At 36.2% G+C, this 24,985-nt stretch overlaps 1 protein-coding gene across 5 annotated transcripts in view; it reads left to right on the plus strand.

Annotated features, from left to right (window-relative positions):
- PARG (poly(ADP-ribose) glycohydrolase) overlaps nucleotides 1–24,985 on the plus strand; it is a 124,899-nt gene that overhangs the window by 56,818 nt on the left and 43,096 nt on the right. For all 5 annotated transcript variants that reach the window (XR_012381744.1, XM_025880912.2, XM_025880913.2 and 2 more), the window contains exons 8-12: nucleotides 727–819; nucleotides 5,089–5,246; nucleotides 14,542–14,621; nucleotides 18,323–18,383; nucleotides 22,943–23,018. Coding sequence is in view for 4 of the 5 variants with exons in the window: in XM_025880912.2 (XP_025736697.1) it covers nucleotides 727–819; nucleotides 5,089–5,246; nucleotides 14,542–14,621; nucleotides 18,323–18,383; nucleotides 22,943–23,018 (468 nt within the window). In the remaining variant the exon portion in view is untranslated. The remainder of the gene's footprint in view (nucleotides 1–726; nucleotides 820–5,088; nucleotides 5,247–14,541; nucleotides 14,622–18,322; nucleotides 18,384–22,942; nucleotides 23,019–24,985) is intronic.

Raw genomic sequence — 24,985 nt, forward strand, 5'->3', positions numbered from 1 at the left:
AACCAAGGGCAGAATGTGCTTTTTTTTTTTTTATTTGCAAGTGTTTTATTTAATTGTGAATGTTGATATGAGAGGTATTTGATATTTGGGATACTTAATTTTCAGAGGGTATTCAGGTAAATTAGATATGTTTGAAAATGAATTTGTAGGGGCACCTGGGTGGCTCAGTTGGTTAAGCATTTGCCTTCGGCTTATGTCATGATCCCAGGGTTCTGGGATCGAGTCCCGCATCGGGCTCTCTGCTCAGCGTGGAGTCTGCTTCTCCCTCTCCCTCTGCTGTTCCCCCTGCTTATGCTCTCTCTGTCAAATAAATAAATAAACTCTTAAAAAAACAAAAACCAAAAACAAAACAGGGCACCTGGGTGGCTCAGTCGTTAAGTGTCTGCCTTTGGCTCGGGTCGTGATCCTGGGATTCTGGGATCAAGCCCTGCATCAGGCTCCTCGCTCAGCGGGACGTCTGCTTCTCCCTCTCCCACTCCTCCTGCTTGTGTTCCCCCTCTCGCTGTCTTTCTGTCAGATAAATAAATAAAATCTTAAAAGAAAATGAATTTGTAAGTTCACCTGAGTTCCACCTTAGTGCACGTCTGTTGGTGTACTTTTACATGTGTTTAATGATACTGATAATGTGCCTTATGGGATCCTATGAAAAGCAGGTATGTAATTCAATTTCATAACAAACATTTGTTCATTGGTTATTATTCACTAATATATTTTATTGGTTTTCAGGTACTTGAAGAAGCAGAAGCTCAACATTTATATCAGTCCATTTTGCCTGATATGGTGAAAATTGCACTCTGTCTGCCAAATATTTGCACCCAGGTTAGTAGAAATAACTCCTTCCTCAGTAGCTTTCTTGGCACTCACAATTGAATTTCTTTTAAACTCTAATGGCCAGGGTCAAAGAGAGAAAAGAGAGAGATGGGAAACAGTTTTTGCCAAAGAATATAAGGATTTTGCTATACTGAAGAAAGGTTAGAGGCTAGAGGGAATGCTGCAAAAGGACATTAAAAATGCAGCATTCAATTTCTGAGCTTCAGTTTACACTGTTGAAGTTTGCTTATTCAGACTCCCAAGTCTCTTTTTGTTTAAACAATCTCTGACTTAAAAAAAAAAAGTCACTATTCTACAACATACTAATGGATTTAGAACATTTTATCTTCAGAATGGCTTACTACCTCACACTCCTTACCCCCACAGTGGTGTATTGTATAACAAATGAGCTCATGGTGCTTTTTTAACTTTTAAAAATGAAAGAAAGAATCTGGTATTACTTCTTTTGGAGGGAGTATATTAATTAATTATAGCTACATAATAAATTCCCTCAAAATTTCATGGCTTACAGCAACAAACATTTATTATCTCACAGTCTCTGTCAGGAATTCAGGGCAGCTTTGCTGAGTGGTTCTGGCTCAGGATCTCTTTTGTGCTTGCAGTCAGGGTATTGGTCAGGGCTGTACTCATCTGAAGGTTTCACTGAGACTGGAGGAGCCGCCTCTAAGTTGGTTTACTCACGTGGCTTCTGGCAGAAGCCCTCAATTTCTTTTTTCTTTTTTTAAGATTTTATTTATTTATTCATGAGAGACAGAGAGACAGAGGCAGAGGGAGAAGCAGGCTCCCCAACAGAGCAGGGAGCCTGATACGGGGCTCAATCCCAGGACCCTGGGATCACAACCTGAGGTGAAGGCAGACACTTAACCTGACTAAGCCGCCCAGGTGCCCAGAAGCCCTCAATTTCTTGCGATGGCTCACTCCATTGGCTGATTGGGTTGTCCTCATGACATGATTGCTAACTTCTCCAGAACAAGCCACCTAAGGGAGAGAACAAGAAATTGGCAGTGCCTTTTTTGACCTAGGTTTTGAAGGCACCTACTGTCACTCCTGCTATTTTTCTATTGATTCCAAATTAGTCACTAAATCTAACACACTCAAGGAGATGGTAATTAGACTCTCTTAGAAGGAGGAAATATCGGGGTGCCTGGGTGGTGCAGTTGGTTGAGTGTCTGACTCTTGGTTTTGGCTCAGGTCATGATCTCAGGGTTGTGAGATCGAGCCCTACATTCACTATGCACTCAGTGCAGAGGCTGCTTGAGATGCTCCCTCCCTCGCCCTCTACCCTCCCGCTCGTGCTCTCTTTCTAAAATTTAAAAAAAAAAAAATTTTTTTTTTTAAAAAGGAGGAAATATCAAAGAATTTGTGGATACATTTTCAAATCAGCACCATAAGAGGTTTTTGGTTTGTTCTTTATAATTTTCTTCCTATGTTTCTCACAACAGTGGCTTGAATTTGCCTCTGTCTTTTGTTTCTAGAGCCAGATCCCTTGCTGCATGGATGCTAGCCAGGGTTTCGCTAATACTGTTGCTTCACAGAGGCCCTAGGGACGTTTTGGGTGGAACAGTTTACAAATGTGTGAAATGGCTTAACACAGCAGTTTGTCATTGGGGGTACCCCCAAAACCACAAGCACAGTCATTGGGACAACCTAAAAACATAACCAAATGCCTGAGGGCCATGCCATCTTCAGTTGAGAACCACTGTATGTTTTTTGATGTGCCATATTTGTTAGCATTTTACTGTGATATTTCTAATTTTATGTAACTTTAATTTCACATCATTAATGCATTGTGTCTGAAATATGTTTTTCTGTTGGGCAGGGAAAATATATATGAATACTCCTCTTGTTTATGTTGGAAGTTTTTTGCTTACTTATGTGTCATGTTCACTCTTTTTCCTTTTTCTCCGTCCTTTTTTCCTTGCCTAGTAAAATCTCTCAGTATCTCTTAGGTTCTGCTTAACTTTTATGTCCCCTGCGAAGCCTTCCCTACCCTCTCCTAGCCAAAGTTAATCCCTCCTATAACACTCAAGTCACACTTAGAACATTATTTTGTAATTTATATCTTTATATATCTCCCCCTACTATATTATATTCTTCTTGAAGGGACATCCTCTTTGTGTTCCCAAGTTTCATGTGCTTAATTAAATGGGGTTTTTTTAATTCAACGTGTAGTTCATAATTGATAGTATATAACCTATAGACATGAATCACTTAATCATCTTCTCTTCCCCTTGCACTTAGGCAAGAGCATTTCCATATTTTATGTGATGAGATATATATTCAAAAACATCTAAATTTATAAGTTCTAATAAGGCACTTGGTAGAACAAAATCAGATTTGTGGCTCCCCAACATTTTGACCTGGCTAAAAACAATTTTGTTCTTCCATTCATGTATTAGTGGGGACAACATTTTAAATCTGGGCTTTATACTGTACTGAAAAGTAAATCTCTGCTATGAAAGTTAACATTTCACTTTGATATCAAAATATATCTTTGGCAAATTAAATTGCATATGTGGTTATTTAATGATTTATCACATTAACATTCTCTAGGCCAAACCAAAAGGTAAATTTTAGATTTTTAAAAAGGAAATTAAAAGAAGGAAACAAATTTTGGACATGAACTTTTTGAAAGATCTTGGTTCATATTAAACCAGTCTCTTACTTTATCTAGCTGAGCACTTGATAAGAGCCACATTTTCTAGTTTTCCCCAAGTATGAGCTTTCAGACATTTCTCCTCCAAGAAAATAGAAATCAATTACTCTATTTAAAATTGTACTGCTTTGTGATTTGGGGGTTAAGAAATGTTTGTATTTATTGTTCATTAAGCCTAAAACATCACCATTGATTTTTAAAGTCATTTTTATGGATAACTTGGTAAAGGGCAGTTAAAAGCTCATTTTTAACTAAAACTAAGTAACAGTTTGCTTGAAGCCATTGATACATTCTCACCTTTTCTAAACTCATTGCTGGGTTGTAAATAAATGTATAGGGTGGAAATCCATATGATCTGTTTCCTCTTTCTTAGAAATGGTAATTGCTAAGGCCTAAAAGGAGAGAATTTTGGATATTGTAGTGATTCTTTCCATTTCCCTTGTTTGTTTATCTTTGTTTTTTCCCAAGGGAAATAGTTGAACTGCAAATTTAACCTTTTCTTTTTCTAGCAAACTCTTATTCTAGCACTGATGTACATTTTCTCTTACTTAGAAAAAAGTTAATTGTTACATCATTGCAGTTTTGATTTGTCTTGCCTGCCTTTCCTCGGTTTCATTTTTGGTGTTGATTCCTTAGATATGATCAGGACAGTTGTCTATGTATACTGGTTTGAAATGAATGCAGATATCCAGGATTCTTAGTTCTGGGTCTTATTGAAAGGCTGAAGGAAAAGCATCTTAAACATTATGTTGGAGCATTTTAAAACTTTACAACTGATACATAAACTTGGCTTTACCGTCATGTCTTTGAAAACATGTAGTTTAAACATTTAAAATAGAATAAAACCCACGGAATGTAATAGATCCCATGGATTATACTGAAAAGAAAAGGTCAATGAATTTGGTACAACTAGAAGACATTTCCATCATAAAAACTTGGAAGGAAAAAATGTCCTGTGTCTTCTTGGCTTAAAATGAGTATGTAGGAAATGCCTGTCTTCTTACAAGTTATACATAAGTCTATATTTGCATGTCCTATTAATTGCTTTAATAAAATTAGATTTCGGTCTCATAAAGAAATTGTCAAAGTAAAGTGTGATTCAGAATTAGAAGGAAAAGACTTATTTATTGAATTATTTTCCTTAGATCATTTTATTTAGGACTAAAATAGAAAAATTGCTCCATCCAGCAATCATAAATACAAGTGAGAATAAAATTTAGCATATGTAACAATAATAGCTAAACTCAGTGTTGCATATTTATGTTTCATCTTTTGTTTTAATTTTTCATTACATGGGTAATGTGTTTTTATTTCCTACTTGCTAAAGCAATCTTCTTTTCCACTAATAAGTAATGTTTTGTGTTCTCTTCACTATCATTATTATTGATTAGAAATCTGCAGTTTCTCAAACAAGTACACACAAGTCCAATCATCCTTGATGAACTGCCCTTGACTTCAACAGTACTGCTGATTTAAGGATTCAAGAGTGGCCTGAAATTATTCCTGCCTTAATTTAGCAAATGCAATTTGGTGCCTCTGCTTTTGAAATTGCTAAACTAATTATTGCTCTTCTTGTCTGTATATTTTGTTTCCTCTATCAGCCAATACCACTCCTGAAACAGAAGATGAATCATTCCATCACAATGTCACAGGAACAGATTGCCAGTCTTTTAGCTAATGCTTTCTTCTGCACATTTCCACGGCGAAATGCTAAGATGAAATCCGAGTATTCTAGCTACCCAGACATTAACTTCAATCGGTATGTTTTCAGAGAACACCTCCTGAAAAGTGAAATAGAGAAGGGTGGAAGGAACTAATATTTGTCCAGTGATTTGCCATAGGCCAAACATTTTATGTCCAATTATCTAATCTTTATAATGCAGTGGGTTAAGTGGTATTTTTGCCATTTTGCAGGCAAGATAATTAAAATTCAATGAAAATCTTTGTTATTATATGGTTACTCTCCATTATTAACACTAAGAAGGAGTGGGGAAACAATGAGAAATAATGTCATCTGTGTAAGAGAATTTATTTAAAATCCCAGCAAGAGGTATCCATTTTATACCATATTTTCTTTGATTGTGTAAATACCAGTTGTGAGGAAATGTTGTTAACCTAATTTTGAGTCAGTATGTTAAGCTAAGTTTAAGAGAATAGTATTTAGTCATCTAGTTCAAAAATACAGTGAGCAATTACAGTATTCTCCACAGTTTGTTAAGTGCCTTGAGGGTTACAAGAGAAGGGATGAACCAGTTTCTGACTTCTGTGCCTTTCTCTCATCCACAAGGCCTTTATTCCTTCTTCAAGCATCGGTTTGTGTATCATTGCTTCTGATAGCTCTGATCCTGCCAGGATAGGTTTGCTACTCCTCAGGGTTCCTATGAAGGTCTGTATGTACCTCTGTTATATAGAGGAGAGGTATACAGCATGCATTATGATACTTTATTAGAAAAGGATATAGTTTAATAAAGGAAGCCTTTCTTGAAGAAATAACTTTTGAACTAAGTATGAAGGGGTGAGTAGGAGTTTTTGCCAAGGAGAAAAGGAGAGATGATTACATTCTGGGTAGGGGGTACAGCACGTACAAAAAGTACTGTGGTAAAAAAGCACATGACATCCCCAGGGACTGAAAGAAGACCAGTGCAGCTGCAGCACAGAGAGAGAGGATAAGTTGCAGAAGGAGATGGGCGCCAGTAGGCAATCCTACTGTGCCTAGTAGGCCTTCTTCCACCCCACCCCCACCCCCCGCCCCCTGCCCCAGTAGGCCTTCTAAGGCGACAGGAAGTCTTTAAAGGATTTGGTATGGGAGGAGGGGGAAGCTGATGTATTTGATCAAATCTGCATTTTCAGAAGTTTATTCTGACTACAATGTGGGTACTGAGTAGAGAGGGGCCATAGTACAATGAGTTTACCCAGTTGGGGAGGCTATTGCAATACACCAGGAAGGAGAGGATGATAGCTGGGAACATGTAGTGGTTGGGGTGGAGGTGCGACATTTGAAGGGCAAGTCAGTGTGATGGTGACAGACTTGTTCAGTGAGTGGGTGAAAGGAGGCCTCCAGGGTACTTCTTAGGTTTGTACATCCAGGCATGTGCCTTTAGTGTTCTCTGCTTTTCCTACTGTACCACCTACCCTACTTTGTTATAATTGCTTATTTCATCCTTCCAGTGGGGATAGGGATTTTTTTTTTTTTTTTTTGAGAAAGCAAGAGCTGGGGGAGGGGCAGAGGGAGAGAGAGAATCTCAAGCAGACTCCACCCTGAGTGTGAAGCCTGAAGTGGTGCCTGGATCTCACAACACTGAGATCTTGACCTGAGCTGAAATCAAGAGTTGGACATTTAACTGACTGAGCCACCTAGGCGCCCCCATCAGTGGGGACAAGGATCTTATCTTTCATTAAATTCCATGCATTGTAGGCCTTCAATAAATCCACATTGAGTGAATGAAAATAAATTTTACAGATGAAACATTTGAGAAATTGATTAGTGGCAGAAGGCTAGGACTAAAACTAGTTCTTAGTCGGCTGTTTTTTATTTTTCAAACTGCACCTTATCCTTAGCAATTAGGAAATGTTTTATTTTTAAGCTACATATAATTCAAGTTTTTGCCTTTGATTTCTTTAGTATTTGGGATAGGATTGAGAGAAAACAAAGAGCATTGGTATCGGCAATTGTAATTGTGTAAAGAACCTGTTTATTAACCATAATTTCTTGGCTTATTTGAGAAATTATTAAAGAATTTTTTTATACTCATATTTAAGGCCTGTGCATCTCTTGCAGGTTTTCTTTTTTAATATAGAAAAGGAAATGGTCAAATTTTATATGTAAGTAAACAGTGGAAATTTAATTTTGTAGAAATATAATTATCTGTTTCCATGAAGAGTATTAGTTATATTAATACTAAGGATCTCCATAGAGTAAATAGTCTTTCTGTTTATTTGGAATAAATGTTTGATCAGCTCCAGGATCACCAGGGATACTGTAAATTTTAAAATTTCTATCCAGAATTCTCAAGACAGTCCCATGGCTCTTTGTTTTTCTGGTCTGGGGTTTTGGTAAGCACTAGCTCTAATTAATAATGCTTTAGAATTAGTGTTTCCATGGCCACTTACAGTTTGTTTCCATGGGGTGAGTAGTCAGTCAGTGCATGTATCTTGATGGTCCCTCAGATAAACCTTTGATGTCTTAGTTACAAGCTTTCTCACATTGATTCTTGACTTAATTATAGACCTCTTAAATTTATTTTTTAGATAAGAACTATGCATTCTCTTACTAAGTTAAAGTTGTATCAGAGAGCCTCTTTTCCAAAAAAAGTTATTTTTAAAACTGTTAGGGATATTTACAAACATACTAAAAAATAAAGAAAACAGTATTATGAACCCATGTTTATCCAACTTCAGTACTTACCAGAATTTTTTATTTTGCTCTGTTTTCACCTATCCAACCCCACTTTTTTTTTTTTTTTAAATTTTAAAGCAAATTGCAGATGTTAAGTTTCACCCATGAAGAATTCAGTATTTAGGGGCGCCTGGCTGGCACAGTTGGTAGAGCATGCTACTGTTGATCTTGGGATGGTGAGTTTCAGCCCCATGTTGGGTGTAGAGTTTACTTAAAGAAAAAAAAGAATTCAGTATTTAAACTCTTCACAAATCACATTAGTCTGATATCTTGGTTAAATGTTAATAGCCCTTTTCTCAGAAATGCTTAAAGCTGTCTGTGGATAACTACAAATATACATTCCTCATCAGTTAAAACAAGAGAAAACACAGAAAGGGAGCAGAAGATTAAGCATGATTAGAATTAGCAATTGTAGGGGTGCCTGGGTGGCTCAGTTGGTTGAGCTTGAGCGTCTGACTCTTGATTTCGGCTCAGGTTGTGATCTCAGGGTCCTGGGATCAAGCCCCCATGCCTGACCCCACACTCAGCGTAGAGTCTGCTTATCCCTCGCCCTCTGCTCCTCCCCCTCCTCTCTCATTCTCAAATAAATAAATAAAATCTTAAAAAAAAAAGAATTAGCAATTGTATGTAGAATATGACCTCAATTATGTTAAAATATCTGTATTTGTTAATACACCTCTATGTTCACATTGGTACATGTATGAGCATGGAAAATGGACTGACAAGAAAGTGAATAAAAGTATGATTACCATTTAATGCTTTTATTTCATCCTTTTCTATATTTTTGAAATTGTTTATAACAAGCATATATTACTTTTATAATCAGAAGAAAATAGTTACAAGTCAGTCATCAGAAGTGGAGCAGAAGACAAAGTTAATAAAAAGAGTGGATGATTTTTGTAATTTGATTTTGAGGTTGGAATCCCACAGATTTTTTGAGCCTTTCTTAAATAGCTAGCTTCTTCCTTCCTAACTATAGCCCCATAGACACAGTATCATAACCTCCCTTTCCCCGTCACTGTCCATTCAGCATGTAAGAGAAACAAGTCCACAGGGTCCTCTAAGGGCTAGGCCCCTGCTACACTGATAGCATTCTTTCTCGATAATAAAATAGGCCTCAGGTTTGGAATGGCTGACAGGTAGAAGTCAAGAAGTCTTGGGAAGCTTTGGCTTTTGTGACTTCCCATTTCCTGCCATAATTACCAGGATTTTTATCAATTTTAAGACATGTTAATTTTATTTTATTTTTAAGATTTTATTATTTGAGATAGAGTGAGCGAGCAAAAGAGAGAGCACAAGCAGGGGGAGCAGCAGAAGGAGAAAGAGAAGAGACTCCCCGCTGAGCAGGGAGCCTGATGTAGGGCTCGATCCTAGGATCCTGGATCATGACCTGAGCCGAAGGCAGACGCTTAGCCAGCTGAGCCACCCAGGCGCCCCACATGTGTTCATTTTAAAGCATCATTGTTTTCCAGTTAAACTTCTGACAGGGGAATGATGGAACTTCTTTGTGAAGGCATGTTTATCTTTTTCATTGTGCATGGTCATTTATCCTGAAGTCTGAGCTGGTTGGCTCTGAGTGTTAGCATGTTAGGTTTGACAGGAAAAGAGACTGAGCTATTTTTCTTAATGAAGGGAATATGGGGGCGCCTGGGTGGCTCAGTCATTAAGCGTATGCCTTCGGCTCAGGTCATGATCCCAGGGTCCTGGGGTCAAGCCCCACATCATGCTCCCTGCTCCATGGGAAGCCTGCTTCTACCTTTCCCACTCCCCCTGCTTGTGTTCCCTCTCTTGCTGTGTCTCTCTCTGTCAAAAAAAAAAATGAAGGGAATATGGATTTGAACAATATAAGCATTTTATGTAAATGAGTGTTGATTTCTTTGCTGGCCATGAGAATTTTTTTTTCATGAGAATAATTTTTTTTTAAAGATTTTATTTATTCATTTGCGAGAGAGACAGAGAGAGCACAAGCAGGGAGAGAGGCAGAGGGAGAGGGAGAAGCAGACTCCCCGTTGAGCAGGGAGCCCGATGCGGGACTCGATCCCAGGACCCTGGGATCACGACCTGAACCAAAGGCGCTTAACCATCTGAGCCACCCAGGCGCCCTCATGAGAATAATTCTTAATAACAATATCTAATATTTATTAAGTACTTGCTATGTATCAATCACCATGCTGTTATTTTTTTTACCTAATATATCAAACTTATAAATTAGGTTTTTGTTTTTTTTTCATTTTTCAGATAAGGAGATGGAGGCTTAGAGAGGGTAGGTTACTTCACTGAGTTAGCTGGTATGTAATTGGGATTCAAACTCAGGATAAAGTTAACCTCTAGAAGCTGTGTCCCTTAACCATTCTGCTATTTGGCTTCTCTTTGAATAATTATTCAGTTTAATTAGATTAATACTTCTTATATCATAGCTAATCAGAAACTATAACTATCCTTAGAAATAATTCTTGATCTGTAAAATGAATCAAAGTCATTCATCAGTCCAGAGTGACCATGAGGGATTTAAACTCATAGTATCCCAATAGCATTTTCACCAAATGAGAGTTTAATCTATTGAAGATTTGAATACAGGCATGTTCCTGTCTTCTGGTTGATGGATATTCTTTTGGTCACCAGAATGTTGAAAATTAATTAAGGGCAGGTAAAGCCTGTGGTAGTCTCCACAATTGTTTTAGGGAATCCTAGCAGCCGGGATGTCAGCAGTTGGCTGCACTGAGATCGTATGTGTTTAATAAGCCTAAACTAGCAAAAAAAACCAGGATCATGACTATACATGATCATTGATGCTGTCTGTTGACAGCTTACTTTGATTCTATCTATGGTAGTTCCTAGGTAGGGAAACTTCTATACTAATAGGTTTAGTGAGAGTAAATGACTTGTCAGCAGAACTGGGACTTGGACACTGTCTTCTGTTCAGACTCCATGCTCTTTCATTATGTCTCACTTCCTCTTGAGCAAAATGAGCGTTTTCCAGAAATGGAAAACAACCAAAAGTTTCCCTTTTTCATGTGACTTATGAAAGATCAAGTACCTAATTTGATGAGCCATTTGGTAAGCTGATTATGGAGCATTTTGTTGTGGTGGTGTTTTCTTTTTTGCCTAGTTGCTATTTATGATTATAGTTTCTGGCAGTTGTGTGTGTGTGAGTGTAGTTAGCCTCAAAAGGGCTATGGCTAGCTAGTTGATTGAATAAGAAAAGTGGCTAAGAGTATGTGGTGGGAGGCTGATGTCAATAAATTGAATAAGTCTTCCTGTTTTTATTTATTGTTGTGTTCTTCCAGCTCTGCTTAGTTATGTTAAATATCCCTGACCTTTTCCCCTGCTTGCCTTTCAGGGCCTAAACATTCATATAAAGGCTTCCAATGTGATTAGCATTGATGCTTCTGAGATTGCTTAGAAACTGATGGTCAGAGATTAATTGTGGGTTGTAGCAGTGGTCAGCCCAGGAGGCTTTTACATCTGCCTCTTCCCAGGATTGAAAGTGCTGTTGGGGCCATATGGCAGATTGCTTCACAGAAAAGCCAAGAATGACTTTGTGGCTAGGTTCCAGATTATCATTTGCATCCATTTTAAAGTGGAGGTTATAGTGCTTTGAGTTTGATTTACTGTGTACTAATGGGATTAATCCTTAACTTGAAATCACATGAGGGTGTGTGTGTGTGTGGCTAGAATTCAATTCCAGTAATGTTATCAATATTCTATTCAGGGAAAGATTTTATTAAACTATGATTTTCTTTATATGTATGGAAAGAAAAACACTAGTTAATAAGTATCTGACCCTTGATTGACTTATTTCATTGAAAATAAAAAGTTTTGTTTAGAACAAGAGTAGGGTTGCCTAACTGGCTTTTTCTGTTTGCTTTTTTTAATACTCTCTAATATTCAGTTAAATGCCAAAATGTCCTTCCTACATGCAAAGGGGTTGTTGTGGTCTGGTTTATGTGCATGGTCATCTGCATACCTGCTGACTCAAAATACGCCTTCAAATATACACACCCAGGACTTGAAAACCTAAATTAAAAAAAAAATTGTTGAAAAGTTAAAAAATCTGATGGTGCTTGATTATTATAAGAAGGTCTCATTCTCTTGGAGTCTCTATTTCTCTGGGTGCTTTTCTCTGTGTGTATTTCTGTCTCTCTTCCTTCCCTCTCTCTCCAGCCTCATGTCGTTAGTCTCTTCCTCTCTGCCTTCCCAGCCTCATCTTTTTGACTCCCTCCTTTTCTCGAGCTCATTTCTCAGGCTCTTTGTCTTCCTCCTCCCCCTAGATGCTGTCTCTCAGATACTACATCACTCTTGTGATTTTTCACTCATGTTGTTTGCCTGTGTTTTTATGTTATTTTTCACTTGCTTTCATACCAGGATAATTCATTTTATTTGGGTGGCTACGCATAGTAATTTCAGACTTCACTGTTGTGGAATTTTAAACTTCATGCAAGGGATTTAAACCTGCTTCATCTTCCCTGACTTTCTACCTCCTCTTGTCTCTTATTCCTACCACCTCACATGCACTTCCTGCTCTATCAGGAAGATGGGAAAGCATATTTGGCTACATAGTGATTTGAAATTAGCCTTAGAGCGACAAATAAACAATACATTGAGATTCTGCCTGACTTTGTACCAATAAGGTTAGGATCTACAAGATAAACAGTGGATGCTCATTTGTAGTAGGTGATAATAACTGCCATATAATCTTCCAGGAAAGTCAGTATTGCTAGGGTAATAAATCTATAGTCCCAAGAGGCTCTTAGGCTTACAAATTTGTCATCATGGTTATGAAATATATGGACTTCAATATGATTTTGCAAACAACTGACCACAAATAGAAGCTACGGACACTTTTTATGTTTGGGGGAATTATTTCTCAAGGATAACAACCATTTTTTTCCTTACTACATAGCAGTTCTGTGGAAGAGGAACTTTAATTGAATAATGTAGTACATCAGTTCATCTCTAAGAAAAGGTGATGGCTGCCTTTATATTCATAGTTTCCCTCTACTAAGTAGTAAACCTAGAAAGGGATTTTGCAATGGTTCCCCAGATATTCATTTAGTAAATCACATTTATTTGATACTGGATGTTTAATTAAACTGCCAAGTGGCTTCTTCATTTTGACTGTCATTTTGATTTGAATCAACTGTCCTGGTTGACATATTGCAGAAGAAACCAAGCTGAAACCTGCTCTCTCAAAGATCTTTCTTTCAGCAGGCAGCGGGATTTTAACAGTATTTGTAATAAACATCTTAGAAAAATAAGTTCTTTTAGATGAGTAAAAATTATTCAGGGACTCTTTTTTGAGAGAGAAAGAGAGAGGTAGAAGGGGGGGAGAGGGAGAGAGAGAATCTTAAGCAGACTCCATGCCCATCGCAGAGCCAACTCAGGGCTTGATGTCACAACCCTGAGATCATGACCTGAGCTGAAATCAGGAGTTGGACACTTTTAACCAACCAAGCCACCCAGGCGCCCCCATACGGGCACTCTTAAACTGTTTTTAAAAATCAGTTCAATTTTATTTTATTTATTTATTTTTTAAATCAGTTCAATTTTAAATTTAGTTAAAATACTTTCCTGACATTAGTATTCTTTTCAGGAAATAAGTATTCACATAAATTGTTTTCTCAGAAATTGACCCTGAACATAGAATTTCAGATCACTGAAAACAGGATCATTTGAAATCTACATTTCCTTCCCTTTTCCTAATTCATTTCAGTTCTCAATAGGATTTTCTCATGAAATTAACTTTTCCCTCTCTGCATAGTTACATAAGCTTGCTTTTCTAATCATGAAAAATTTTACCCATTTCGGTACTTACTAAAGTGAGCTTTTACTTAAATGGTTTCTGGTTGTAAAGCCAGAGTATATGACCAAAGACAGATAAATAATACCTCATCATTTATAGCTGCAGAATTTCTTTATAATTTTTAAATGCCTTTGGAAAGCTAGATTTTGTGCCAAAAGCATGCTTTTGTGTTTGATATCCTTCAGCAAACTCCTTATTCAGGTCATATGCTTCCAAAGCCCTGCTTTTCTTTCCTCAGGATAAATTGCATTATGTGTTACCATTAACAATGCCACGTCATTTCGAAGAAGACTAAATTAAGTAGTGCAAGTCCAGGTTGCTGGAAACTAGATGAGTAAGCGTTGTTTTGGTTACTGTGCAAAGGGTATATCTGTTTAATTACCAAAGATTGGTCAGTCCCCAAATACCTTGTCATACCTGCTTGTCATTGTCATAACCACCCACTGCCCTCCCTCCCCCAACATAATTGTGTGGATTTTTTTTCAGATACCATTTTTGTTCAGTCATTTAACTACCTAGTAATATTATGAATTATTAGTATTTGCCATTGGGAAAATGATTGGGCATTAACTCACTGGCCTAATTGACTTTGGGGGGCCAGATGGCGCCTTCTCCCTGGAGGAACATAGATGGTACAAACACTGTTGTTAGAGAGTGCCATCTGACTCGAACAACTTTTAAGAAGCCTGGTTCTAGTTGGTTTTAGTCTCCCTAGATGCTGTTTAAATCTGGTTTTCCAGTTCTCTGTCATTATAGAATTGCCTTCCTTTACTTGGTAGCAATATATTTAGTTGTTTGTGAGTCATTAAGGCATTTTAAATCACCCTTTTCTATTTTATTTTTGGTCTTTTTCAGGTTGTTTGAAGGACGTTCATCAAGGAAACCAGAGAAGCTTAAAACACTCTTCTGCTACTTTAGAAGAGTCACAGAGAAAAGTAAATTCCTTTCATTCTTATATTAATTTTTATCACTGATGCGGACAGTTCAGATCAAGTGGCAGGTCAGAAACATTTTGTGTTCAAAGTACATCTTCCTGCCCAAACCAAATAATTCAGCATTATAATCTAGATTTTATGCATATTATATACATTAAATGTGTGCAATGAATATGTGTGAGTTTTATATACTCTGAAATTGGACCAGCAGAACGTATTTTAATAGGTTTTCATGAATGAAAAGCAGTAAATTAATACTTTGAAAAGAAAGTATATAGACCAGGAAATACATTTTGGGTGTTCTTATTTAGAGAAGCATTGATTATTAACAATTAGTGTATTTGCAGAGGACAGCTGATTTGTTGCCTTCCTACTCATCCCTCTCTTTTGTGGCCCCTTTACATACTTTTAGAGTTCTTATAAAACAGTGTTATACTTAGTGTTTATATGTTTGTCTTTTTCTGTTGGACCTTGACCATCTTGTTTTCCCAGAGACTAATCATAACATGTGAGGCAGTGGTGATAAATATCTTAACCAGTGCTGGAAGTTACTAGCTAATAATAGATCGGTATTGCTACTCTTACCCTAGGAGCTGGGTGACCACAGACAAGTTTCTTAACACCCCTAAGCCTCAGTTTCCTCATCAGTAAAAAAAAGAATAATGATCAATTTCCTCATAGGATAGTTTTAAGTATGAAGTGCAAAGTTACATGATTAATAAATGTTAGCTATTTCCAATAGATGGCCTTTCCTATAAGTCGATTATAAGGGAAACCAGAACATCTTAAAGTTTGCTTTTGCTAAGTGGAGCAGGTCAACTCCGGTCAAGTGAAATGAGTTCTTTTCATTTCTGGTCATTCAGGTTGTCAGTTGACTCATTTAAAGATCAATTTTCTCATATTCTTCCTTTAGTATATAATTTCACATTATAGTACTTGGCATTTTTTTCTTTTTGAAGGTATTGCTATTAAACATTGTTTAGAGTTTCAGAAAGGAATCAATTATCAGAATGTTGATATTTAAGAGAAAAATCATGCTTCTTTGATAAAGGGTTATTTCTTAGCTTATTTATTTTTAATTTTGATCTCTATACTGAATGAAATAATAAAGGAAATGAAGACTCATTTGGGTTTATGAGACATAAAGTCAAATTCGAATTTGTAATAATTTGTTGGAAAGATGAGTACATTTTTTGCTATTCTAAATTTGCTTTGCTAAATAGAATGAATTCCATTATTATACCTAAGTAATTCAGAGTTTACCTTTCTGTCCTTGGAGTCAAATCATGTATGTCTTCTCTAAAAGCTAACTTGTCCAAGTTTTAGGATTTTATTTGCTTTGAGGAAAAATGCTAATATTTTGTTTTTTCAACTAGAAACTTATAAACCATCATAAGTATTAGGAATTAGGCTGAAAAAGATAAATTATAACTAGACATTTTATTTTCTGACTTTTTCATTGTACATGGTAATTTAGTTTTTTGTGAAATATAGTGACACGTGTTATAAGTTTTTAGGATGTAAAGCTACAGGCTTAAGGAGGAAACACTCAGTGGAACAAAAGAGGTTTGCAAGTTAATGATTAATTTATATAGAAGGTCTGAAGTCTACTTAAAAGAAACTACAGAAACCTATTTAAACAATATTTCATCAAATCTAGGACATTATAAATGGTAAAAAGTGTCATTATATGTTATGTACCACTAAGAAGGAAAAAACACTCAGGATGGGGAGTCATAGGAGACCTCTTTTACAGAGCTGATTCACCAAAGGTGTGCCTTCAGTCTAAGGATAGATGAAAAATTAACCTGTGCAAAAAAGGGACAACAAAGAAACCAGAAGTGTCAACATGACACTAGCTAGAGAAGAAACAAAAAAATCTCCCCTGAGAATTTGAACCACAAGCCTCAAGTTTGAGTATGAAGTCATATTATCAGTGTGATCCACAAAAGCCTGTGACAGTGGATTTAATTCACACTGATCTCGGGTTGGTGGTGTTCCCAGATGACCAAAGAAGCAGATACACATCTCTGGAAAAATTCGACTTTAATCTAGACCAGTGGCTGTGGCTAGATACCTTCCAGTATGAAAAGATATATCCCAGTTTCAGAAGTTAATATGCCTTTTAGAATTGATAAAATATAATTCCATCAAGACTAACTTTTCAGTGTTGTCAATGTCTATATTTTATATTTTTAATGAGGATCTTGAGGTTGAAAGATTTTCAAGGGCTTTCTGAATTATTTTCAGTATGGTTTTAGATAAAGTGTCTCATAGATGGAGTATTTAAAAATTGACAATTCATATGTAGTGTATATTGTGATTTTATTAAGAGAAATACTTGATTAACCAAAATAACCTATTCTAGCATAAAAGTTACCTTTTTATGGAAGAAAGGCAATAAGAATGCTAAGTATTTTTAATTATATCTACAGAGCCATGTTCTGCCTTTTTTCTGGCTTTGCTAGTGATATTCATTTATGAATTTCTCTTGGGATCTGCTAGTATATCTGTGAAGGACATTTAATATTCTTATCTGCTAAGTTGCTGAATAATGATACTGACATTAATTTCTTATTAATAGAATTGCTTCTCTGGTGTTTGAATTATTTGATCTCTTGTGAGTTTTAAATATGTTATCCATTTGCCTTAGAGAAATTTCTGAAGGAAATCTTAAGACTATTTTATAACCCATATTAACAAAAGTCACCCATTAATGTTCTACTGTAACAATTCCATATGATTTTTGAGTTGTTACTGTTTTGACTAAGAGCAGAGAAATGTGGGAATCATCCAGAGGAATGAAATGATTGTCAAGCTTTTATTGGGACTCTACCACCATTATCACTAATAGTTCCTGACATATCTCTCTTTGCTTGAGAGCTTTTCTCTTTCTTGGCTTCCTTTTCTTTTTAACAGAAGAAAACAGAAGTGGCCTGGCCTTTTTAGTTTGTTCTTTGATTTGAATCAAACAAATTACTTTTGGCCTACTGATTTATTTGTTGCTTTTGCCACTAGTTAGAAAAAAAAGTAAACCTAACAAAAAAGGATCGCATTCCTCTAAAATATACTGTGTTTTGATCCCCTCATATCTATTCCTCCTTAAAAACTATGTCATCTTTCTTCTCTAACCTCTTAGAACACAGTAATTCCTCCTTCTAGCTAAGGTGCCTTGTAAGTAGAGCAATTGCATATCATCTAAGCGCTGGATTTAGCTTTGTCAACTCCAAAGGCATGCCAACAATTTTCTTTTTTAATCACAGACATTTTATTTTATTATAAAATGCATAAATGTGTATACATTCACCAGCCTTTAGATGTAAGATTAAGTCCTTTCTTTGAGGTGTCTGCAGATTAAAATTCAGTTTTGTCTTTATTGTGTAAGCTACGCTTATTAACGCATCTTTTTTTTTCAGTGACTTTTTACAAATGTATTCAGTTTAGAAAACTTTACCAGTGGGTACCATTGTGCTGTTTGTATAGTTTTGTGTTTTAGTGAGGGATTACTATTTTATAGAAAGAGTTCCTACTGTAAGGATAATATTATTTTAAATCAGTCTTCTATTGTATTCTAACCCTAAGCTTCGTATTTGTCCAGTTAGTTTTATAACCATTGTTAGATCCATTATTTTACTGAATGTATATAATCTTTCCAAATCAAAACTTCTTTTGGGTGTGTTTTTCTTTTATTGCTTTTGTAGAACCTACTGGCTTGGTGACATTTACAAGACAGAGTCTTGAAGATTTTCCAGAGTGGGAAAGGTAATAATAATAAAAATAATCTGGGAATCTTAGAATTATAAGGGCTCTTTTACCGTGATAGGATTCTATTTTGCAACTCCTAGAAAGATGGTTTCCCAACCTCTTATTTACCCTAGTGCTAGGTAGTTTCCTATACATGATCCATTGATAGCTCTCATTGTTGGAAAGGTCATGCTATCTGAATCAAAGGCCGTAAGCCTGTGATTTCTACTCTTTGCCTTAGTTTTTTTTTTTCTGAAGCAAAGTCCTACTTAGGAGTTTTGTGTGAAGACACTAATATCAACTAGAACACCAGTATTTATTTTTTTAAAAGATTTTATTTATTGATTTGGGGGAGAGAGTGAGAGAGAGAGAGAGAGCACAAGCAGGGGGGAGCAGCAGTCAGAGGGAGAGGGAGAAGCCGACTCTCCGCTGAGCAGGGAGCCCAATGTGGGGCTCCATCCAGGGACTCTGCAGTCATGACCTGAGCTTAAAGCAGATGTTTAACCTACTGAGCCACCCAGGCACCCCTAGAACACCAATATTTAATACTAATCCTTACCCTTCTCTTTTGGTTACCATATTTGTATTTTTTGGCTTTTCGTTCTGGAGGACGAGATGGGGGTAATTTCTTTGTTAAAATAAAATGTAAATAGTAGTTACCTAGAATTTGTCTGAATGATAAGAATTTTGAAGTTTGGCTGTTCACATGTACTATGGGCAGATTTTGTGAAAGTTGCTAATTTACTATATTTTTTTCCTTATTATTTATCTGCAAATAACTGAGAATAATAACCAATCTGAGTTTATTCAGATTTGTAGGTTCCTTTGTGCCCTGAACTAGTTAATATATTTCCTAATCTAGAGCAGATCCCAAAGCACTTAAAGAAGAGTAGATCAACTTTTTCATCAAACATGAAGACATGATCAAACATACTAAATGCGTATTTTGCATATGCATTTATGTTAACTCTCATTTTCACTTTCTCATAATTTTTATCATAGTTTGTAATTGTTTCCTTTGGAATTAGTGATAAAAGGGACTCATTTTTAAGGAAGTTAACTGAGGAAACACATCTACTTAAGTGGCTTTCCTGTGGTGTTTCTTATCCATCAAAGATGTTTATTTGTGAGGTGAAAGGAGAACAGACTTACTTTAGGAGGCTGACTGCATGGCTGAGATGATTATTAGTAGAGGGAAGTGGGTAAAATATTAAACAAATGGAAGATAAAAACAAAAACAAAATAGAGCCGGAAAGGAAGAGAACATATATAGCATTTTGGAGTCTTGGCATATTAGAGATGAAAGGGACCCCAGAAAATCATCTCACCCAGCTGTCTACTAAAAATATCAATCAACTCTGTAGTATCTGTGACAGATGACAGCTTCAATGATGGGAAATGCACTGTTTCACCTCAGTGTATCCCGTTGTTGGCTGCTTGTGTTATTATCTAATACTTTCATTCGGTAAGAAACTCTGTATTCCAAAGAATCTCCCTGCCTCTTCCATTCCTGGTTCTTCCTTCTGGTGGTACAATAAATGAATCTAATTTTCTTTAACATTCAGTCTTCTTCATGTATCATCATGCTTTCTTGACCCACCCCCACCTCTAACAGTGCACACAGATACATACTAAATTTACTCATTTCTTCTGTTTTGCGTATAATATGGATTCTAAACCCTTTATTTTTGTTCTTGATAGACTCCATGCCATTGGTCCCTCTTAAAATATGGTATCTACAACTAAAAGTAAGTCTGCTCTTATCTGTCCAGACCAGAATACAGATTGGTTTTCTTAGCTTTTCTATTAGTATCTGATAGGAAGTCAGATGTTTTGTTCATCCCACTTTGGTGTAGATTTTATAGATCATGCCGAGGGCTTGTTTTTAATTCAGCTGCAGATCTCTACTCTGCATCTGACATTAATTTGGCACTAACATGAAAGGACATCCGTTGGTACATTACCATCTGAGAGAGAAGGGACAGGTCAAAATGCCAAGATTGGCAAGGCTGCTGTGTCAGTGAGATAACTTTGCCTCTAAGTAAGATCGAGATATTCCCCTTAATTTTCATAGGCACAATTCAACTTGATAACTTTTCAAACTTTTTTTGTCTCATTGACCTCTTTTTGTTTTAGCTGCTTCGTAAGTAAGTTGGAGAATGTAATTAATCAATCTCCCAGACTCCACAGAACCAGAAACATGTATTCATTTAAAGAGGAAGGATAAAGAAGAGATGAGGATTGTTAGTGTTCCCAGGAGTAAGGAGCTAAATGGGTGCCAGGAAGTTAGAGGGTTTTCTGATTTCCAGGTTTCTGCCATGTGACAGTTAACCCAGTGATCATCAGTGAATACCTTAGCTGTGCTTAGTCAATCACAGAGAGCCACAATCGTCTGTGTCTTTGATTGTGACTGGTATGAAAGATTTGCTGGGACCAATCAAGAAGTTGGAGGATGCTTTTAAAAAAGTGTCTAGCAGTTTCATAATTTTATTGAGAATTGTACTGTACATTGACAGCTTCAATTATGAAGAATAGTTGATGACAGATGAGATTTCTGTTTTGAAGTCCTGACTGATAAACTAGATTTCTAGATCATGCTTCTTTTTGTCTTTTCAGTGGTATCCTCATGGGTAGTCTCCCTTAGCATAAAATGGCCAGGAAAGTAGGATCAAAAAACAAACAAACAAAAAAGGAAGTTAAAAAAAAAAGATCGAACTTGTGTCACTACTTTCTAGAAGAGATTTAGAAAGTAATTTTTCTAAAGGTATAGCATACTGTTTAAGAGTTTGGGCCATTGTTAGGACTACCTGGCTTCATATCCTTGTTGCTTTGTTGCTTATGAGTCTTGGGCAGATTACATAAATGCTTTCTGTGCATTTTTTTCCCATTTGTAAAAAGAGATAGTAATAGGGTTGTTAGGATTACATGAGTTAATGCAAGTGGAGCTCTTAGAACCTGTACTGAATTGCCTTCTGTTTAAGGCTGTTAATCTATTGGACTGGAGCTTCCCCAGAAATGTATTTGGACTCATTAAAATCAGGAGGAAAGTAAATCCCAATAATAGTGCTTCCCCCGTTAAATTGTTTTAAGAAATACATAATTGTTTTAAAAAATATATAGTCCCCACCAAAATGAATGCCACCCTTAATGTAAGTTAGGGATTTGGATCTCATCTGTTATATTCTATTGTAATTTATATTTTTTATCAAGTAAGTAATCGAGGAAAATCTGTTACTGAAAAATGTCATCATCAAATACTATTAATAAAATGGAATTGGCTTTTTAATATAATGTAAGCCAGGTAAATACTGTAAGGGAGGAAAAAGTATTTTCTTGACCTAGTTAGGGTCCCAGGCTGTGTCTGAAAACTAAAAGGACAAAGATTAACAGGAGAAAAGCACACAAATTTATTTAATGTAAGTTTTACATGTCACAGGAACCTTCTTAAGGGAATGAAGGCCCAAAGAAACAGACCCACTTAATTTTTTGCTCAATGGAGAGTAGACATTTCTGAGGAATTTGATAGATTAAGAAATACAAGGTAATTGTACTTATCCGGGGAAAACTTAGCAAGGCCTGTTTGTTAGAATTCTTGGCATCCCTTTTTCTTTGGATAAGGATGTTCCTCTCCTCCAAATACAGGGTGGGCACCTTGCACATGAGGGTTTTATTACATGTAGGAAGAACTGTGAGGAGGGGAGGAGGTCATAGTGACCCTCCTGCTTCTGCCATTTTCTCAAACTTAATGCAGCTTAAAATATTTGCTATATCATGATGCCACATTTTGGGGTAGCATGTCAGTGACTGTGGTCAATGAAAGGGAAAGAAAATAATTGTGACTTACAAGTAGTAGATTCATCCATCAATTTTATTAATATAAAAATATCATAGATCAGATTTCTGTGGCCTGTATTTTCATCAAGACACCCCCACCACACACAATCATGTATACAAACTAGTGAAAATAGACTCCATCCCAGTATCATATATGATTTATTGCCAAATTTTTCTGTATTTTTCTTTAGGTTGCCAACTCTAGCATAATAATAAAATTGCATAGATCTTTTTTTTTTTTACATTTTGAGAAGTTTTTCAGTTCTTAAAGAAGAGAAACTGATATTTTATAGGAGAAAAATGGGTTTCAAAGCAGCATGTTATCCCATTTTAATTTAAATATGTATTTTTAATATTTGAATAAGAAAAAGTTTGGGAGAATCTATATCGAAAATGTTAACCAGGCACCTGTTTCTGGCTTTTAAGATTTGGAATGGTTTCAATATTTCTTCTCTAGTTATGTATATTTTCACATTTTTTCATAGTGAAATGCTTGTCATTAAAGGTAAAGGATTATCGGGGCATCTGGGTGACTCAGTTGGTTAAGGAACTGCCTTCAGCTCAGGTCATGATCCTGGAGTCCCGGGATCAAGTCCTGCGTCGGGCTCCCTGCTCATTGGGGAGTCTGCTCCTCCCTCTGACCCTCCCCTCTCTCATGTGCTCTCTCTCTCTCATTCTCTCTCTCTCAAATAAGTAAAAGAGAAAAAAGAAAAAAAGTAAAGGACTATCTTTTTAAATTGTAGATGTGAAAAACCCCTGACTCGATTGCATGTCACTTATGAAGGTACCATAGAAGGAAATGGTCAAGGCATGCTACAGGTAGGTGGATCACAACAGTGTGTGTGTGTTTGGGACTTACTCTTGCCAAGCTCTGACAGCAAAGGAAATATGAAAACCTGTTTATTTATCTCCTAAACTGATTTAATGCAAAGAAGCATGATAACAGAATGGAGAAAAACGCCAAACAGATCATTTTGACAGCCTTGGCAATACTGTTATTTGCCAGTGTACACTGTTTCTTAATGTGCGCCTCTTTAAAAAGCCTTTGACAGAAAATCTTGATCTGGACAACATCAGGCCTCTTAGTTCAGACATTGATGTAGACTGACAGTGGATGAAGTTCCCAGAGTATGGTCTTGACAAGCCGTCACCAAGCAGTTTTGTTCTTTTTCTTTAAAGGCTCTTGCTCTGCCCCAAATGATGACCAGCTTGAAATGTTTTTCTGCCACCAACCTTGTTTAGGTCTTAGGAGGCAGACATCTAAAACTGATTGATAAGAAGGTCCTCTCTCCCATATGTAACAGTTTCAGGCACGTGCGCCAACTTTGCTTGCTGTCTTTTCCCTGTTTCAGAGCAGGTTATTTTGCCCATCTTTCAATCTTTGTTATTAATCTGTGTTACTGCCTTTACTTTAGAAATATGTATTTTTGAAAAAAGGAGTTAACAAAATACCCTGTGTATCTAGCTTTAAATTGTTGTAACACTTAACCTGAACATGTTTTTCTTTTGCTAAAGTCACTAATCAGAGACAAAATGTTAGTGATTTGTGTTCATAGTCCATTTACAAGAGCACTGTAATTTCAGTTTTCTTTGAAAGATGCTATATATCATTTCACTAATTGCTGATTTTTCTTCTTAGATCCTTATTTGGTGCTTATATTGGGTCAGAAGTTAAATCAGTTTCCTGAGATGGACTGACTTGTTTGAATAACTTAATGTATACTGTGAAATGACTAGACTCATTTGCATTTGGCTTCTTATGATATATTTATGCTCTCAGTGCTTAATGAAACTGAGATTCTTTTTAGAGTGGCCTTTTCAAAGCCATATTTATAATTAAAATCTTCAAAGGGGCAAACCATATTTTGCTTTAAATCACTCTCTCCCAGCAATTTTTTGAGATTATAAACAGAAATACTTAGATAACTGAATTAATATTTGTCTGGCACTTAAAATTTTTTAAAATTTGTATTTAATCATTACTTTTTTTTAAACAGTAATTTTGAAATATGCTTATCAAATGAATGTTACTTTTTCCCCACACTTCCATCTTGATGATGTTCTTTTCTACATTAAAATCTTGCATTTAACTGAGGGAGTCTTAATACACATGAAAACAAAGCTACTGCTAGTTAGCACCACAGGAATGCTGACCTTTCATCACAATACAATTCAGCAAGGAATTATTTAGCAACATTCAAGGTTGAGATTCTTCCCACTTTTCTGGAATATATTATAGATGAAATGTGAAACCTCAATAGATTAAAAGAAAGGCTTCTATTAATTATTCTCCCTACCCATGCCATGTATCCCCAGGAGATCGGGGAATATTGTATTGCAATATTTCAAAGCTCCTTGTGTAGCGTGTAAATTACATTATGCTGAATGGCAACAACAACAAAACCTCTCTAAGGATTGTTATCATTTCTCCCTTTTCATCAAGTTATAATTCAGAAACTGACTAATCTGAACGATTAGCTTTAAAGTAAAGTGAGTTGGAAAATGGCTAAAAATAAGCCCTCATATGCTTGTTTTCATGTACTGGAACAGGTTTCTCACCTGTAGTAGAGAGCCTTTTATTAAGAACTTTTTTAAGTAGTAGAAAGTTTGATTTTTCTAAAAGACCCCTGCCTTCAGAGGCATATTGAGTTTAGTATAATGTATTTATTTCTGTGCATACCTTTCAAGTAATAAATGTTGGCCTTTTATTCAAAGAATGAATAATAGTATGTGCATTGAATGTATTTCACTTATCATTACCAAGTTGTATGTAAGTTGGATAGAAC

This window comes from Callorhinus ursinus, unplaced genomic scaffold (genome assembly GCF_003265705.2).
Source record: "Callorhinus ursinus isolate GAN/ISIS: 27379988/994484 unplaced genomic scaffold, GSC_fseal_2.0 scaffold20, whole genome shotgun sequence".
Classification (NCBI taxonomy): domain Eukaryota; kingdom Metazoa; phylum Chordata; class Mammalia; order Carnivora; family Otariidae; genus Callorhinus; species Callorhinus ursinus.